The 17,130-nt window shown below is 40.6% G+C and overlaps 2 protein-coding genes across 3 annotated transcripts in view; both read left to right on the top strand.

Annotated features, from left to right (window-relative positions):
* Positions 1-1,576, top strand: part of abcc5 (ATP-binding cassette, sub-family C (CFTR/MRP), member 5) — a 36,209-nt gene extending 34,633 nt beyond the window's left edge. The window contains exon 29 of the mRNA XM_082182148.1: positions 312-1,576. Within this exon, the coding sequence (XP_082038274.1) occupies positions 312-413 (102 nt within the window). The 3' untranslated portion in view covers positions 414-1,576. The remainder of the gene's footprint in view (positions 1-311) is intronic.
* A 2,461-nt stretch (positions 1,577-4,037) lies between these two features.
* rnpepl1 (arginyl aminopeptidase like 1) lies at positions 4,038-15,443 on the top strand. Of its 2 annotated transcripts, XM_082182200.1 has the most exons (11): positions 4,047-5,875; positions 8,577-8,717; positions 8,867-9,018; positions 9,431-9,547; positions 9,644-9,879; positions 10,084-10,197; positions 10,472-10,584; positions 10,672-10,780; positions 11,013-11,237; positions 11,344-11,486; positions 13,829-15,443. In XM_082182200.1, the coding sequence occupies exons 1-11, from the start codon at positions 5,414-5,416 to the stop codon at positions 14,093-14,095; spliced, it is 2,079 nt and encodes a 692-aa protein (XP_082038326.1). In that variant the 5' UTR covers positions 4,047-5,413; the 3' UTR covers positions 14,096-15,443. The 2 variants fall into 2 exon arrangements, with proteins under 2 accessions (XP_082038327.1, XP_082038326.1); XM_082182201.1 differs by lacking the exon at positions 11,344-11,486 and having other exon boundaries at positions 4,038-5,875; positions 13,829-13,996.
* Positions 15,444-17,130: the final 1,687 nt, after the last annotated feature.

Raw genomic sequence — 17,130 nt, 5'->3', positions numbered from 1 at the left:
GAGCGAACGCAAAAACGGAAGTTCAAGACAATATTCTAAAGATGGCGGCGCCCTCGTTTCTCTGGCGCATAAGGTCTATATCGTCAGCAAAGATATCGCGATAATATTGCTAATTAGGGTTCTGCCGATAGACACAGTCAGAGATATCGCTGATGCCTTTGACGACACTATTTCTAATCTTCAATGTATCGCCCAGCCCTAGTGGGAAGAAATCCATTGCTCCATGGTTCCTTCAAACGTATTTGTTGAAAGAAGCCTCTCTCTGTGGTTCCTCTGTTAAACTGACTCGTTTCTTCTTCTTTTTGACCCAGGTGGTGGAATTCGACGAGCCGTCCAAGCTCTTGGCGAATGAAAACTCCCGCTTCTGTGCAATGCTGGCAGCGGTGGAGAACAAAATCTCTGTAAGAGGCTAAAGGATATCCGAGCCAAGGTTTCACTCCCGAGGACTGAAGGGAACATTCTCCATTAATATTCCAGTCATTGCTGCTTCAATGTTACTCCCTCCTGCAAACCTATAGGGACCTGGGGAGGGAGATTATTGTATTTCCATGAAACTCATGGGCTGTCATTAGGGGCATGCCTGTTAAGATGTACTACTTGTCAGTTTAAATGGTTAGGTCAAGAAACACTGATACTGTAATGATATTTACATAATGGAGAGGGGAAATCAGTTTTCATGTAGTTTAATTCATGCAAACTGGTATGTTTCACAGAGGACATATCTCTGTTTATGAGTATATATATATATACATTTACAAGGTGGTTGCAGAGTCCTTTTGTATTGATTCTGCAGGTCTTTGTACATTTATGTAATATATATATATACATTCAGATGTATCATCTTTCATTACAGTTTAATATTTTTGACAACTTGACTGTCTTCAGTACACGTGTAAATGTTGTCTTGTGACTTGAACCCTAAACTTTGGCACAGGTGATGTTGTCCACAGGATGCTGTACGAGCACTGAGTCGCGGGACTCTTCTAAGAGACACAGTGCTGCTTATTCACTGTATCCTTGTTCAGCACACCAAGGATTCAGTCTTCTTTAGCTAAGAGGCCTTTGTATATTTTTAGCCTATTTACACTGTTAACATTTTTGCCTGTTCCTTTTACTTTTCCTCTTATGTGTTTTTTTTTTAGTTTGTTTCTCTTTTATGTATGAAAGCATTTCTCATTTTGGCTTGTTTTTGCACTTTGTATCCACAGAAGAGTTCGCCTCAGTAGGAGGTCTCTGAATTTCTTTTGATTTTGTCCCAAAAGAGATGCTCGTCGAGCGTAATCTGAACGGGCGTTTTGTTATCGTGTGTGTTACGTTGTCTATCACAACACTGGTGCAAAGAGATCATGCTGAATGGACCTTCCGAGTCAGGTTGTGATGCTCATTTGCGGTCTGTATGAAGGGGAATCTGATTTTGTAGACCCTCATTCCCTCATCGGACCCTGCGAAAATGTCAGTGTCATTTCCATTTCTTTCCATAGCCTTAGCATGATTTCTTAATTGCCTTGTGAAAAGGGTGGATGAGAGCAGGAGAGCGTAAGCTCTCCGCCGTCTCAATAAATTTATTTTAGGTTTACCCTTTCTGTGTCTATGTTTCTGGATTAATGAGAGAGGATTAACTCTAATAAAAAATGTGACACCAGAGAGATATGCCTATGACTATAGAAGGTCATTTTAGTCAAATAATAATCCATGTGCTTTCCCATAGATTCACTCATTATAGGCCATTTCTTATAATTATCTCCAATATATTTTTGCAGAAAGAACATTACAATTCTGAGGGTGACAAAGACTCAAAGAAAGCTTGATGGACTTGAGTCGCACAATGAATGAGCCCTTTGTTAAAATTTCTTAAAATTTTACATTCATTCTTTTTGACTTGATATCTTGAATGTATGAAGTGTTTGTACCTTAGGAGAAAATACATAAACTATACACTAAGTTCCCTCCACAAACACCTCTGCATCCCAGTGAAAAAAGCCAGGAATGGAACTTGTAAATGGACCTGTGTTAACTGAAAAGCCAACAGTATCATATCACTATCTGTGCCAACCAACTGCAACAAGACTATATTGTAATAGTATATTGTTATTTTGTTTATTCATTTAACATACACTTATCCCCAGAACAGTTCCTTTAGAAAAACCTGGGGTTAATGGGATAGTTTCAGACACCATACGTAATGTGATTCATTAACTATTACTATTGTTCCTTGGGCAAATTAATGAGGAATAATTCATCCAAAAATAAACATTTGTTTATCATCTAATTACCCTCATGTCTCTTGAAGCAATAGAATTTTCTTTTAGCAAAATGTTGGGATGCAGAAATGTATGAACTACTTGTATGATACTTTCTGTCAGTGGAACTTAATAACCACGGGTATTTTTTCCACTTTCGTTGTATTGAAAATAGCAACCTAGACACTAGCAAGCTAGATAACTGTTTAATGTTCCATGGACACAATGGTAAACAGAATTCTCATTTCAGGTGAAATATTCTTAAAGTATATAATACTAGGTATTGAACTAGTCTGGGATCCATAGGCAAGACATATAGCATTTGTCACACACAATGGTAATTCAAATTGCTTTACATGAAAAAAATTAAGAAAAAAAGTAGTCTTGAAAAGTTACAAAGGAAATGAATAAAAGTAGCTACCATTGGCCACCCTTACATTTTCTGGAAGCTTGTTCCAGCTGTGACATGTTTTCAGTGAATTCTAGGTTATTCTACCAGAATATCTGCAAGGTATTTGAGTCCTACAGGCCATTACATGATTTATATACAATTAAAAGTACTATACTTTAAGCCAAACCAAGGAATGGTGTGATGTGCTCAGTTTTGGTCAGGTGCCTGCAGCAGTGTTGTGTATTAGCTGCTTCTGTCTCATAGTCTGATAATGAATGCATTAATAAGCTTCTCTAGGTCTTGTTTGGGCAAAATTGATCTGAGTCGTGCTGGTTGTAGGCAGCGTAGGGGAAAGTTAAACTAATGTGTCGCAATATTGTGTTACTCCCTAAAGAAGTAACTAATTGTGTTACTTAGTGGAAAGTAAATGGATTACATTACTTTTTCCTCACCTGGGCTGGGCTTGCTTGTTTTGTAATAAAATTGGCAAATGTAAAGGTCCTTCTACAATAAAACGTAAAAGGTATTAAACAAATAAAATAAAAAATAAGCCTCATGCTGAAGGAAATGCAAATTCACGCCTGTAGAGGAGAGGGTTCAGCTCAAACAAAGCCATTATGTGCATGTTCACATTTAGTCTAGAACTACGATAAGCATCATGTTCACACACACAATGCCTCTGCACTTACGGTTTCTCTCAACATGAGGACAGGAGAGTTGTCAGGCAATAAATGGGAAAACAAAGTAACAGACATTTTGTTGTAATTGTATTACAAGGTACTTGAACAAAGTAATTGTAATTCATTGCCCCCACCACTGATTTAGTCATTGCTTTTATATGGCTTCTGAAGCTAAGATAATATTCCAGAATGACACCAAGATTCCTGACTTCCTTTATAGTTTATAGACCCCTGAAGTCAAGGTATGCATTCATCTTTGATATGTTATCTTTATTGCCACATACAATGACCTCTGTTTGCATTTAGCTCATCTAATAGGGCGCTTTAGATGAGGCAAATGTAATCACATCTAAAGTTAATCTTTAAAAACACTAATACATATGTCTTCAGCCGTGTTCCTGGAGGCCCACTGTCCTGATGTTTCATTCCAACTCTAATCAAACACACCAGAAGCAGCAAACACTTACATGCCATGGTCACTTCAAGAAATTCATTTAATTGTTTATGGTCATGTGACCCAGGGTGACATTTTAAATCTAGACATGGCAGAGTTAATATACAATATAAACAGAAAAATTCAAGACATTTTGTTTTGTTGTGATATACATTTTCACCATGGATTTCATTAGTTTAAAAAAAGTTTCAAAGGTAAAAAATTAGTTTAATTCTTAACTTATAAAGTTAAGCGTAGATCAGGAACACACATACACACACAAAGCATATTTTAAAAACTTTATTATAAATGTACACTTATTTGTATCATATAAACAGCAATAATAAGATATTCCTGTTGTTGCTGCCTAGCCTTGTCATGGTAATGAGGAAATTAAGTGGTCTTTCATTGTTCCCTTCGCCAAGTGCGTTCCAAACGCCTTCATTAGGACACACAAGTGCCCTACTCTCTCCAAAGTCCCCACTTCAACGGCTCTGCCCTTCGGAGTGAGTAGGGCATAGGGATGCTCACTTCCGATTGGAATTTGCCCTGGATATAAACTTCACAGGTCAGTGAGCCTCAGGAGCAGTATTGAAGACCTGACCTCTGTGGGCTATTTGTATGTGTACGATTTTGGATGAGAGAGATTTTAGTAATTTATGGAAGATATCTGTTGATATTCGATATTAGTGCATGGTAATTTTTCCTATTCTTACGTTTAGATTGCATTTACCTCTTCTAATAGGGAGCTTTAAAAGAGGATAATGTAGCCATATGTAACCTGCCTCCTGAAGCAGTGTTGAAGACCTCTGCTCTATTTTAATAACACTGTTTTAAAGAAAGATAACTGTGAATAACTGTTTGTTTTAAGAATTTGAATGTCAGCTATGTATCGGTTATTGGCTATTACATGAAAATAATTATTGATTTATCAGTATTAGACAAAATTTTAATAATTGTGCATTGCTAGATAGCCAGGTTTAACCCTATGCAACACCATTCCCAATGTAGGCCTATGGTTATTGTTACAATACTATTATCAATTGCACTAATAAAATCTACACTCTACTGAGCAACTGTAAAACAGTGTTGTGTGTTGTGTTGTTTTCCTGCCGTTTGTGCACTGGTGGATCGTGTTTTCATCCGGACAGGAGCTCCGCAGCGCCCCCCTGCAGCTCGAAAACTTTCCCGTCTCGAAGTGATTTCCTCCCTTGTTTTTACTTCCTGTTTTCTAAGGGAGTCACTTAACTCAGCTCATTTCTGCTCATCAGGGCTTCGCTGTGCGTCTCTTTCTCTACCGGTAGTTTCCACCGATCTCTCCGTGGCTCTCGGGACGGAACGCGAGCCGTATCGACCGCGGGACATCCACACATATATTCTGCTTTAGATGGAGGTCGGAGGGCTGAACTCAGTCGTGTCTACGGCTCTGATGGATTTTACGTAGTCTTGCGTTTTGTTTTAATGCCTTTTACTGTCTTCCCGTCCGTTTTATTATAATTTCTTGCATTCGGTTTCCTCCTCGGCGGAGTGTCGACCGCCCCTTTAACTCAGCAACAATGTAACTAACTCGATCGCTCGTTCATCTATCTTTCGCCGATATCCGTGCGCGTTCGCCGCTTGTAAAGTTTCACGTAACCGGGTAACTGTTATTTATTCGCCAAACTTTACGATGGCCGAGCTCCAGCGGCCGACGCTGTGTTGCTGTCGCAAAGTGCTGACCGTGCCCGGTAAGTCCTGCGAGGGCGGCCGGAGTCTGGCTCACTGTCGCCTGGTGGACGTCGCGTCAGCGTCCAACTTCCACAGCTTTAAACTCCGACATTTCCATCTGGACCTTCACTTGAACTTCGCCGTCAAGAGGATGACGGGATGGCAGGTTCTGGAGCTCACGCCCGTCCAGCCCGGCGTCCAATCCCTCATTCTGGACACGCATCCTTCATTATTAATTCATTCCGTGGACTGTAAGGTGCCCGGCGTGTCCGGTGCCCCTGACGTGTTTATGTCCCTCACCTACCGAGTTGAACCGTTCACCGATTACGGATCCTCTCTGAACATCAGCCTCCCGGCCACGGTGAACCGGCCTCACCGGGCTTTCCGTGTCACCATCCGCTACACGACCACTGACGGCCCTGCGGTAAGGTCAACGCGGTGACAGCTGACGATGCACGCTAATAATAACTTTGTTGCACAGGACTATTGTACACAGAGCCAAAATCCACTAAAAATACCCCGGCAGTGGAACCTTAATGTTGATAATCACCTTTTCTGCCACGTTCGTTATTTATGCCTTTGTTTCGCCAGATTAAATGGGTTTGGTGGGATTGTCACGTGCTTGTGAAATCACCCTGTTTATTTATCAGGTAGGCCTACCTGTAAGGATAGAGAACAGTGACTGAGGATAAGAATGACCTCAGTGTACTGACATGTCCCCTTAAGTAGATAACTAGAGTTATCCAGGTCATGATTATGACTGCATGATGTAATTACTGGAAGGTGGGCTGTATTAAAGATGCTTCAGTGTAGAATTAAAGGGTTAATTCAACAAAAAATAAAAATTATCGCATAATTTACTCGGCCTCGAGCCATCCTATGTGTATATGACTTGGTGAATGGTACCATATTTTTTTGAAGCCCAAAAAAGCGCATCCATCAATCATAAAAGTAATCAATACGACTCCAGGAGGTTAATAAAGGCCTTCTGAAGTGAAGCCTTTTTATAAGAAAAATATCCATATTTATAACTTTATAAACTATAATCACTGGCTTTCGGTAATGGCCATATGCGAGTTTAGTTATGGCCGAAGACTAACCTCTGACCCGACGCATGACGTATTGACGAACGTGGAAGCGCAGAGGATAGAGCAAAGCAAAACACTATTAATTCACGAATTAGAAGTCTAAAACGAGAACTTGAAACGCAAGAGGCGTCGACTCTCACCTACGCTTTCGCTACTCCTACATCATACGTCAAGTGTCGGGTCAGAGGTCACTGCCATTACCGGAAGCCAGTGATTAGTTTATAAAGTTATAAATATGTATATTTTCTTACAAAGACAGATCGCTTCACTTCAGAAGGCCTTTTTTAACCCCCTGGAGCCGTATGGATTCATTTTAGGATGGTTGGATGCGCTTTTTGGAGCTTCAAAAAATAAGGTACCATTCACTGCCATTATAAAGCTTTGATGCTCCAGGATATTTTTATAATATAACTCTGATTGTGTTTGGCTGAAAGAAGAAAGTCATATACACCTAGGGTGGCTTGAGGGTGAGCAAATTAAGGGATAATTTTCATTTTTGGGTGAACTAACCCTTTAAAATTGGTAGCTGTCTGTGTTGATTACAAAAACAAACCAATTTAATGTTATTTATACTGTAACCTGTACATCTCATTGCCCACTTGCACAGAGGGGGTTCATTTTAAACCTAATGTGCTTCCTTTAGTGTTGTTTTTCAGTTTTTATCACTCGGTTGAATGTCTTCAATAGACTCTAACAAGATGGCCTTTTATCACAATTTTAATCTAACCTCACCTATAATGGTCAGCTATATAACATTGTCTTGGTGAACAGTTATAATCAGCATAATTCTTAAATTAAACAACAATATTCAACACATCACAGAGAACCAAATATACAAGTTTGTAATGCATAAAAACACATTAAATATCAAAATGAACACAACACTGGCCAATAGAGTGGTGCAGGGATGAAGTATTTCTGTAGGTCAGGACCCGGAAACGAGTTAGCATTTAGCCCTTCGGTTCCATCGTGCTGAATACAGTGGTTTTTTTTAATGGGTTTTTGGTTAAATGCTTAAAATAAGGTCTGCGGTTAACATAAGCTCAAAAGATTTTTACGTTTTATTCTACGATATAACATATATCAGTAATACCCTCTTGTGATATATATATATTTTTTTACTTGTCTTGTAAATGGCAGACTACTGAGGTTGTGAGACATTAAACGTCATCAGCCGAACAGGTAAACTCATCTACTAATTAGTACGCTTTCACAGCCTCGTTGTGTTTATAATTGTGCTCTTGCAAACTATTATAACTCAAACTTTCAGGTAAAACGTTTTTAAACAAAGGCTGAATGAGTAATCGAAAGCTTAGTTATGGTGACGCTGAAGTTGAGTGACCGGGGTGAAGTTCATTTATAGCCTAAGCCTACCTTTAGCTGTTGACTTCTGCCATTTGTATTTGCAATTCATAAAAAATTTTCATTTGTGAAGATAATTACAATGAACAAAACGTGCAAGAATCACAAGCTTTTGTTGGTCACACAGACCTTATTTTCTGCTATAATCTAAAAGCCAATGGAAAAATCCTATTTGGTTTTTGTAGAGGGAACCAAGGTGATGCTAACTTCTGGGTTGGCCTTCAAAAATACGTCATCCATGCACCACTCTATAGAGCAAGTGAAAATTCTGTAAGCTTTCTTACACTGGCCTCTGGCTATCAGGTCATTCTTATCGCTGAGACTTGATTACACCATGCCATTTTAGTGGCATTATGTACACAAAAAGCATGGGAATTTCAAGCTGCTCACCTGTATATGGGTAGTAGTTGTCTTTTGTTTCAACTTCATCAAGGACTTAAGTTTGGATTCACAACTGCTTCACCAATAGCACTGCAACAATATAATGAAATAAATTAGATTATTGTGCTTCATTGGATATCTATAAACCATGAAACTTTATTAAACTGTGAGAAACCTAAGAAAATCTGATTTGTTACTTTAATCTTGAATCACTTGCACATTTAAAGCTCTTCTCTCAGAGACCATTTGTCAAAGGTATTCTCTCATCTCATTGCTCCCTGGTCCCTACATCAGATTTGGTGGCTGGATGCAGAGTTGACTTGCGGACAAACCCGTCCATTGGTCTTCACTCAGGGTCACTCGGTCTGCAACCGGTCGTTTTTTCCCTGTTTTGACACGCCGGCCGTCAAAAGCACCTACTCTGCCACTGTCAGGGTAAGTCTAAGCTGCACAGATCCACTAAAATATCTCTGTTGGCATTCAGTGTTCATTTTTCTTTTTAGATCATGTGTATTGTACAAGCGTGACATACTTTTCAGGGGGCGGATCTCCTATGTTTGTGGATGTATGTGTTTGCGTTACAGGTACCAGAGGGTGTCACAGTGTTGATGAGTGCCTCAAGAAGTGCATACTCCAAACAGGACAGGGTTTTCCAGTTCTCCATGGAGTATCCTGTCCCAGCCTACTTGGTTGCCCTGGTGGCAGGAGACCTACAGCATGCAGATATTGGGCCAAGGTACAGTTGTAGTATCCCTTCTGAAAAGAAAGGAAAAGCTAGATACCATCATATGTTGTTTTGGAGATTGCTAAATGCAGGTTTGTATCAAATAGGCTGCTTAAATGAAGTTAACTGGCAAGACCACATACGTGCTTTATCAGCATAAAAGTGCTACCTTGGTCAACATGGTTCTCAGAAAAACCATTCTGGTTGACCAACTTAACTGCATGGCTATGCTGGTTCATCAGATAGATTAGAACCACACCAGTACTATCCAGCATAACCAGTCTGGAAATGCTGGTCTTAGCAGGATTTTCAGCTGGCTTGTGTGCAAAACATCTCAGGATCATTGCCTTTGTAACATACTGTATGTGCACTGTGTTCATTATTGTTCATTGCTATACCTCTGTCACAATATCTTTGCTTTTAGGAGTCGTGTGTGGGCAGAGCCCTGCATCCTGACGTGTGCGGTCAGTAAACTGGGCGGTAGTGTGGAGCGCTGGCTTAATGTGGCAGAGGGACTCTTTGGCCCTTATGTATGGGGAAGGTCAGTTCAATTCTTTTCAATTAAAAAAGTATTTTTCGCCTTGTCATATCAAGCCTGTTGTCATGTTCAGGCCTTAACCTGTCTCACTCTTTACAGGTACGACATCGTGTTCCTTCCTCCTTCATTCCCCATCGTTGCCATGGAGAATCCTTGTCTTACCTTCATAATTTCCTCCATACTGGAGAGTCAGGAATTTCTGCTGATTGATGTCATCCATGAGATTGCTCACGGCTGGTTTGGGAACGCAGTCACCAATGCTACCTGGGAAGAGATGTGGCTCAGTGAGGGTCTGGCCACTTATGCTCAGAGGCGCATTACCACAGAGGCCTATGGTATACACATCCTCACACATATTTCACAGTCCAAACATAGAGACACGTGTGGGCTTCTTGAAAATGTTTATGTATACATTCCACAAAGATGCCAGTGATATGCCCCAGCAAATGCAAAACCTCAGTGTGCAGTGATTCACATATAGGCTTATCCATATCCCACAATGCTCGCCTTACATTTATCTCCTCAATGATCTGATTCAGGAGAAGCCTTCACTTGCCTTGAGACGGTGTTCCGTCTAGATGCTCTTCACAGACAGATGCGTCTTCTTGGAGACAACAATCCTGTCAGTAAGCTGCAGGCCAAATTTGAGCCAGGTACAACCTTTTTAACAATATAAACCAGCTCTTTTAGGCTAAAAGGCATATGGTGCTTTTTTCCACACACCTGAAATAGCTGTATGGTAAATGCATCTAAAATTCCTTGTTACTCAGATTTCAGAATGACAGAAGCTAGGAAAATCCTCATTTGCAAAGTTCAGCCTGTCTGGAAAACGTGCCCAAGTATTTATTATGTACTTGTGAAGTCTCAGACCCATGATTCTTGGGTCAAAGTACCAAGTTATCCATTTTCCTTTTTCTTTCTCCAAAGGTGTAAACCCCAGCAGTCTAATGAATCTGTTCACCTATGAGAAAGGCTTCTGCTTTGTTTCTTACCTCTCACAGCTGTGTGGTGACATAAAGAGATTTGATAGCTTTCTTAGGGTAAGAAACATGACAGACATTCACATAAATGGCATAGTCCACATGCACACATGAATGTTCTGAATCCTTCCACCATGCACTCTGTAGGCCTACATTGAGAAGTTCAGATTCACCAGCGTAATCGCTCAGGATCTGTTGGACTTCTTCCTTGGCTTCTTCCCTGAGCTGAAGGAGAACTGCGTTGCTCAACGAGAGGGTGAGTTGCGACAACTGTCAGAGATGATGATTAACACACAGAGACACTTATAGTTACTCATCTTACTGTGCTCCATTTGTCCTCGGTTAGGAATTTCCCTGTTGAGCCAGTCATAACACCCAGTGAGGGGTCAAAGCAACATTAGCAGTACGAGAGACGGAGGCTAAATACACAGAAATGTGACACTTCTTCCCCTCCTTCTTCCTTCCCCTTTGCTTCCCTTCTTGCTCAGGACTGGAATTTGAGCGATGGCTAAATGGCTGTGGTCCGCCGTTATGTGAACCAGATCTCTCGGCGGGTAGAGCTCTAACTGGTCCTGTTCAGCACCTGTGTGACCTCTGGGGCACAGACACCCCCGACCCCCAAGTGATTGCTACATTTGACCTCTCCTCCTGGAGCACCTTTCAGACTGTCCTCTTTATGGATCGACTTCTAGACCGCTCACCTCTGCCTCAAGGTATTATGAATCGTCCCGCAATTTGTATACATTTCTTTTAGCATGCACTTGGTTGCTTGGATGTTAGACACTTCTCTTGTAATGTGAAGTGTGATTGGCCTTTCAGAGGTGATGAGTCTTTTGTCAAGCTACTACTCTGCATTGTTGGACGGTATGAACGCTGAAGTCCAGATTCGATGGCTGCAGATTGTAGTGCGGAACAGCTTTTATCCTGATCTGCCTCGAGTCCGCAGCTTCTTGCATAAACATGTGAGTTTTGTGAATGAAGTGGCTCTTGCACTGTAACTGATAATACATTATCAGTTAGCATGTCCATTTTGATTTTAAGATTCTTTTGTGTGGCCTGATGATAGTGAGCCGAGTTAAAGCAAGTCAGTATCTTGTTTTGCCTGTGTTTAGAGGACACAAACACTATAGGTGCTTTTCAACTGCGTGGTTCGGCATGACTCGGCTTGCTTTACTTTTCCGCTGCAGTTTAGTACTACTTCAAAGTGGTTGGGATTATAGACTAATCGTTATAGTTGCGCCGCCACCTCGTCTACTGGCCACGATACAGCCATTTATTTTTTCAAGTTGCGTGCGATGGTCGTTTAAAGCAAGTAGTTAAAAAAAGTTGTGTGAACAAATTATACTACGGTGGCTGTTGCTGACTATTTAAAGGGATGGTTCGGAGTAATCTCAACCTTGGGTCCTTTGCACCATGACCTCGAGCCAAACACCCCAGAGAAGCTTTTTTTCCCTTGGTCGAACATTATTAAAGTTAGAGCTTATTTAGAGAAATCAGTCGAATGGCTTAGTGCAGGGCGCTAATGGATCCAAGGTTGTATCTCGTAAATTACCCCACTAATAATGGCCGGAATGGTACCAAACTTCTACAGTAGTACAAATAGTTTCTGTACTCATAAAACGAGGCATTGGAAAGTTTGTAAGTACATCAGGAGTTTATTTAAATAACACTTGCCTGATGGCTTATGCTACCGCTAACCCGGACGTCGAGGTCACTTCCGTGATTTGGGAAAAGCCCGTAAAAGTCCTGGCAGAGAAAGCTATGCATTTTTTGTAGGAGTTTGGTAACATTCCGGCCATTATTAGTGGGGTAATTTACGAGATACAACCTTGGATCCATTAGCGCCTGCACTAAGCCATTCGACTGATTTCTCTAAATAAGCTCTAACTTTAATAATGTTCGACCAAGGGAAAAAAAGATTCTGGGGGGGTGTTTGGCTTGAGATCATGGTGCAAAGGACCCTAGGTTGAAATTACTCAGAACCATCCCTTTAAATCAAGCGGGTTTGGTGTCTCGTGTCGCAAATCCAATGACGCTGGTAGTGACGATTCTCTCTGACCAATCAGTGATCTGCAGTGTTTACACGTCACATTTTAGTATCGGTACAGTTCGCTTAGAACCTCAACCGAGGCGGTACTAAAAAAAAGTACTAGGTACTGTACACAGTTGAAAACCCCCCAAAAGTGAGCTGTACCATGCAGTGGAAAAACGCCATATAAAGCTATGGACTGGTTCTCTCAATTTCTCCCTCACTCCTCCACTCAGTACAAACTGAGTTTTCCTTTAAAAGAATCCACATTCCAGTGTTTCTAATGAACGCTCTCGGCTAGTCTTTGACTAGTGACTGCTTATGACGTCATGTCTCATTTCAGAGCTGTAAAGAGATGTGCTCAATCACAACCAGTTTGGCTGGTTTCTTCCATTGCTTCATAAAAAGCATGCTGTATTGATTACCATTTTCTAAAGTATATTGTGTCAAGCATGGTTACAGTTCAATTTCAGAGATTGTATGAAGTTTATGAAATCCCCTTGTTGATTTCTGATGTTACCATGATCTGGTAAAATCAGGTAACATCAAACAATTAATTTGAAATGTATAAAATAAACCTCCAAAGTGGAGATATCAAACACATAGTTCTAACACTAAATTCTAATTGGATGAGCCATGTTTAAAGATATACACTTAACTGTGACCGCACATCAGTTTGCTACAGTAAATATTAAAAAAAAAAATTTGGGGGTGTGTGTTTCAGGCACTACTCTTTGCATACCTACAAACACTCCTTTTTGGTTGTAAAGTCACAGTAACACAGCCTCAAATGAATTAAAGCTTTAGCATATCACACAAAGGTGATAACATATTTAAAGGATACTTGTCAGAGTTGTATCAGGGCCGGTTCACACAGAACGCGTTTTTGCTGTTAAAAATGCGAACTCAGGTCAGTGGAACGAAGAAAAAAAAGCGCAAGGTCTAGAGACGCATTTGTTACTTTTAACTTGAGCGCCGTGCTTTTAGAATGCCGTGTCATGTGCGAGCTCAACGGTTAAAGACATCTTTCTAACGTGTTTACATTGAAAGACAATGGAAAAGTAGCACAGTTGAATAGAAAAACGAGTTCTGTGCGAAGTGTGAGTAACGTAGGGTTTTTTGTGCTACTTTTACTGAGGTGTTTTGACTTGAACTTACTATAGTGTGGTTTTAAATCAGTAGTGGGGCACTGTATTTATGGAAAATAAATGACTTATTTTGTCTGTTTTAGCACTGGGTTATCTATTAACTTTCCTCTTCCTTTTCTCCTTCTAGACCTCAAGGATGTACACAGTGCCTCTTTATGAGGATCTGTGTGGAGGAGTGATGAAGTGTTTTGCTGTGGAGGTATTTTATCAAACTCAGGCCCGATTGCACCCTAATCTACGTAGGACACTTCAGCAGATACTGTTCCAAAGCAGCGCCCTCAACACCAGCACAGCTCCATCTCTACTCGTATCACCAGCCTCTGCCCCTTCCTCACCCACAGACCCCCCTGCCAACGGGACCATCGCCCTGCGGGACGTCAATGTGTCTGCATGAGATCAAAACTTCTGTGGAGAAGCAGAAGGGTTGAGGTGAAAAAGCCAGAAGGACAGGAAAAGGACAGGGTTTGAATTCCTCCTTGGACAGTAGCAATGCATTGTGGGAGGGCAGCGCTGATGGGTGTACACTCTCACCAACACTGGGATGTCTATTTAAAATGGCAGACACTGATTTTCATAAGCTAAACGTAAAGCTGCTCAGGACTGTGGAACAAAAATAGAGGACGGATGTTTGTGATGGTTATTATGCAATGGCCCGAGTGTGTGTGTGTGCACATATGGATAGGGCTATATCACTATCAAGGATACTGGTTGCCATCTGTTATCCATTACCTTTTTGAGTGTGTGTGTGAATGTGTGTCTGTTCATTTTTGTGGGTGTTTTGCTTATGTTCCTCTGGCCTATGCACATCATCTCATATGTTGTGTTTGCATCTGTTCTCCAGTACAACAGTTGGAGGACATGACAAGATTTGAGAGACTTTCCTTTTGCTAGCTGCACAGATGTGTTCTGTGGAGGACCAATCCCTGGCGAATCCCCTTCCTGGACAGTGTTTGAGAACTGGTGTGAATACACATACAGTCTGTACTCTGTTCGAATCCGATCATGGCCTAATGAAGACCCTACAGATTCCACATGCTCTCAGCCTTTCTCTGATACATTTTTCAGTAACTGGAATCTGGCTTTCTCAAACTTCTCTTTCCTGGTGCTAACCAATCAGCATTGAGTCTCAGGTATATCAAGACAGAAGAAGTGGAGCCATGTTAGTGCCTTTCAAACCTTTGAACACTGTGGGTGTTTTCAACACTGCTGTCCGAATGAACAGCCTGTATTTGTTATTTGAGCCATACTAGGGTGACATTGGTGACCACTGTCCTACTTGCAACATTTGTTAAGATGTTATTTTCAGGAATTGAAATGCTGTGGTGAATCAAAATGCATTTATTCCTTTGGAAGAAAATATTTCTTTTTTTATTTTATAATAGGCAAATTTCCCTTAAATCAGTAACATTTGAAGAGAAAGGAACCGATTATGATTTGTGAGACTGCAGTGAGTGTGGTGGAGTTACAGGCTGATGGGTCCAAGGTGATCAGTGGCCTTAATGACAAGCACCGTGGAAAGACAAGTTCAGTTTTACAGGTATTAAAAGACAACAGAGAGCACTTTGTTTGTCGTGTCTAAGGATCCTACCTTGCATTACACCTTCTTGCATAAAAGGTTATATGACAGACACTCATCAGCAAGTGAAATAGTTTCTCTAACTTATAGAATCATAGCTTTTGTTGATTGGAGGCTTAAACGGCACAGCCAATAATAAAAGTGTTTGTTTTCCACCCTCATCTAATACTGTCTACCTTACTGAGTAAACTGTTACTGGTCCTGTCAGCGTTTGCTCTGATATGCTGTTTCAGCCATGTGACACCTTCAGGCGAAATTCATCATGGTTTTTTTTATAGTTACAAAAACTTTATTAACTCTGAAATTTCGATAGAATTATTGTAGATGCTAAATCTTTTGGGCAATGAACCTACTTCATTTTTATTACAACTGTGGTATTTGTAGTTATTACTATTACTTTCCCTTAATATACTTTGTTTTAGAAAAACATTGATATTACCATGGTAATGAGCAGTAAATAATTGTCCCACGAGTTAATATGGAATTATATGGTTACTATGCAAAAAATATGGTAAATTTGCCAGAGACATCGACTATAATAGTCAAACGCAACATTAATCTCTGAGTATCAGAAAATATTTATACACGTTTCAATCATGCAATAAAAACAATAGCTTACCTTTTGTCAGTGAGACGGATGGGCCTGTATTTTTGTTCATCAAAACTGGGAGTGAGGGAGGACGGTTTTACTCTTAAACCCTTCTCATCCTCTAGTCTTTGTCAATGTTTGCTCATCCCTCAATCTCTTCAGGTTCTCTGTCTTCAACTGTCTATTTCAAGTGACTCGAAATGCGAGTTACGCAAATTAATTAACTGTAGGCTTTGCTCGCGCCAATTATGCAAATGAGAGGAGCTATTTGTCTTCAGAAGCGTTCAGATTTCTCGAGTATGTGTTTAGTATAGTAAAGCCTACTGGAAAGAGATATTTTATTTAAATCATAGGGTCACACGGAATGTTTTTACTTATTACATAAAGAGTGAAATTATTTTCATGACAATTAATCGCATCACCCTGCCCCTCTTAATATAATACAATGTTTTTTTAAAACAGCATAAATTAACAGTACAACAAATACTGCTGTAATGAATAAATACTTACAGTTTAGGAGGGACGTCGCTAGTGGGGTGAAAGGTGGTGACAACCACAACATCCAGCAGTTATACACTATATAGGCCCCTATGAATAATTATAATATTTATATTAGCCTGAGATTTAAATGAAAACCACAAAAACATGCAATTTTATTAAATATTTTTTACCAAATATCTGCTTCTCTTACCTCCCTAAAAGTGGTTTATTCCGATCTAAAGTATTTATTAATTATTCAGTCAGTGACAAACATCAGATGTACCCAATCAAATTGTAAGTCCCACCCCAGCCCGTGAACAGAACCAATCAGAGTTGAGACGGCAGTGCCTGAAGTTAACGATGAACTTGAAGAGCAGGAGACTCACTGACTGACAAATATCGGGGAAAAGAAAACATAAATCAGGGTACCAGAAACGCCATGAAAAGAAGGAGAGGGAGGCCTGGAGAGTTGTTGTATCCCAGTCGATCAAGACAGGTTGTATTGTTATTTCGCTGGGAAAACAACCTTCTACAGCATGCCGTGTACTGTCACTTTTCGTTATCGGTGCGCACGGCACGGGGACGGGTGGCACCGGCCCCCCATGGAATATGATTGCCCCCCCCTGGTGCCCCCCCCAACAATGCCCAACGCCATTGGATCAGAGCGCTGTCAATCACTCAATTCGCAAAGCGGCATCACAGGTACGCGTTTTTCAAACAGTAGGAGAGAGAGACACCTCGACACGTCACTGTTTATGGCATACACACTCAATTACAGTATATA

The sequence above is a fragment of the Leuciscus leuciscus genome (assembly GCF_965113295.1).
Source record: "Leuciscus leuciscus genome assembly, chromosome: 10".
Lineage (NCBI taxonomy): Eukaryota > Metazoa > Chordata > Actinopteri > Cypriniformes > Leuciscidae > Leuciscus > Leuciscus leuciscus.
Note: the sequence above shows the minus strand (reverse complement) of the source record. Positions and strands in the feature narration are given on the sequence as shown.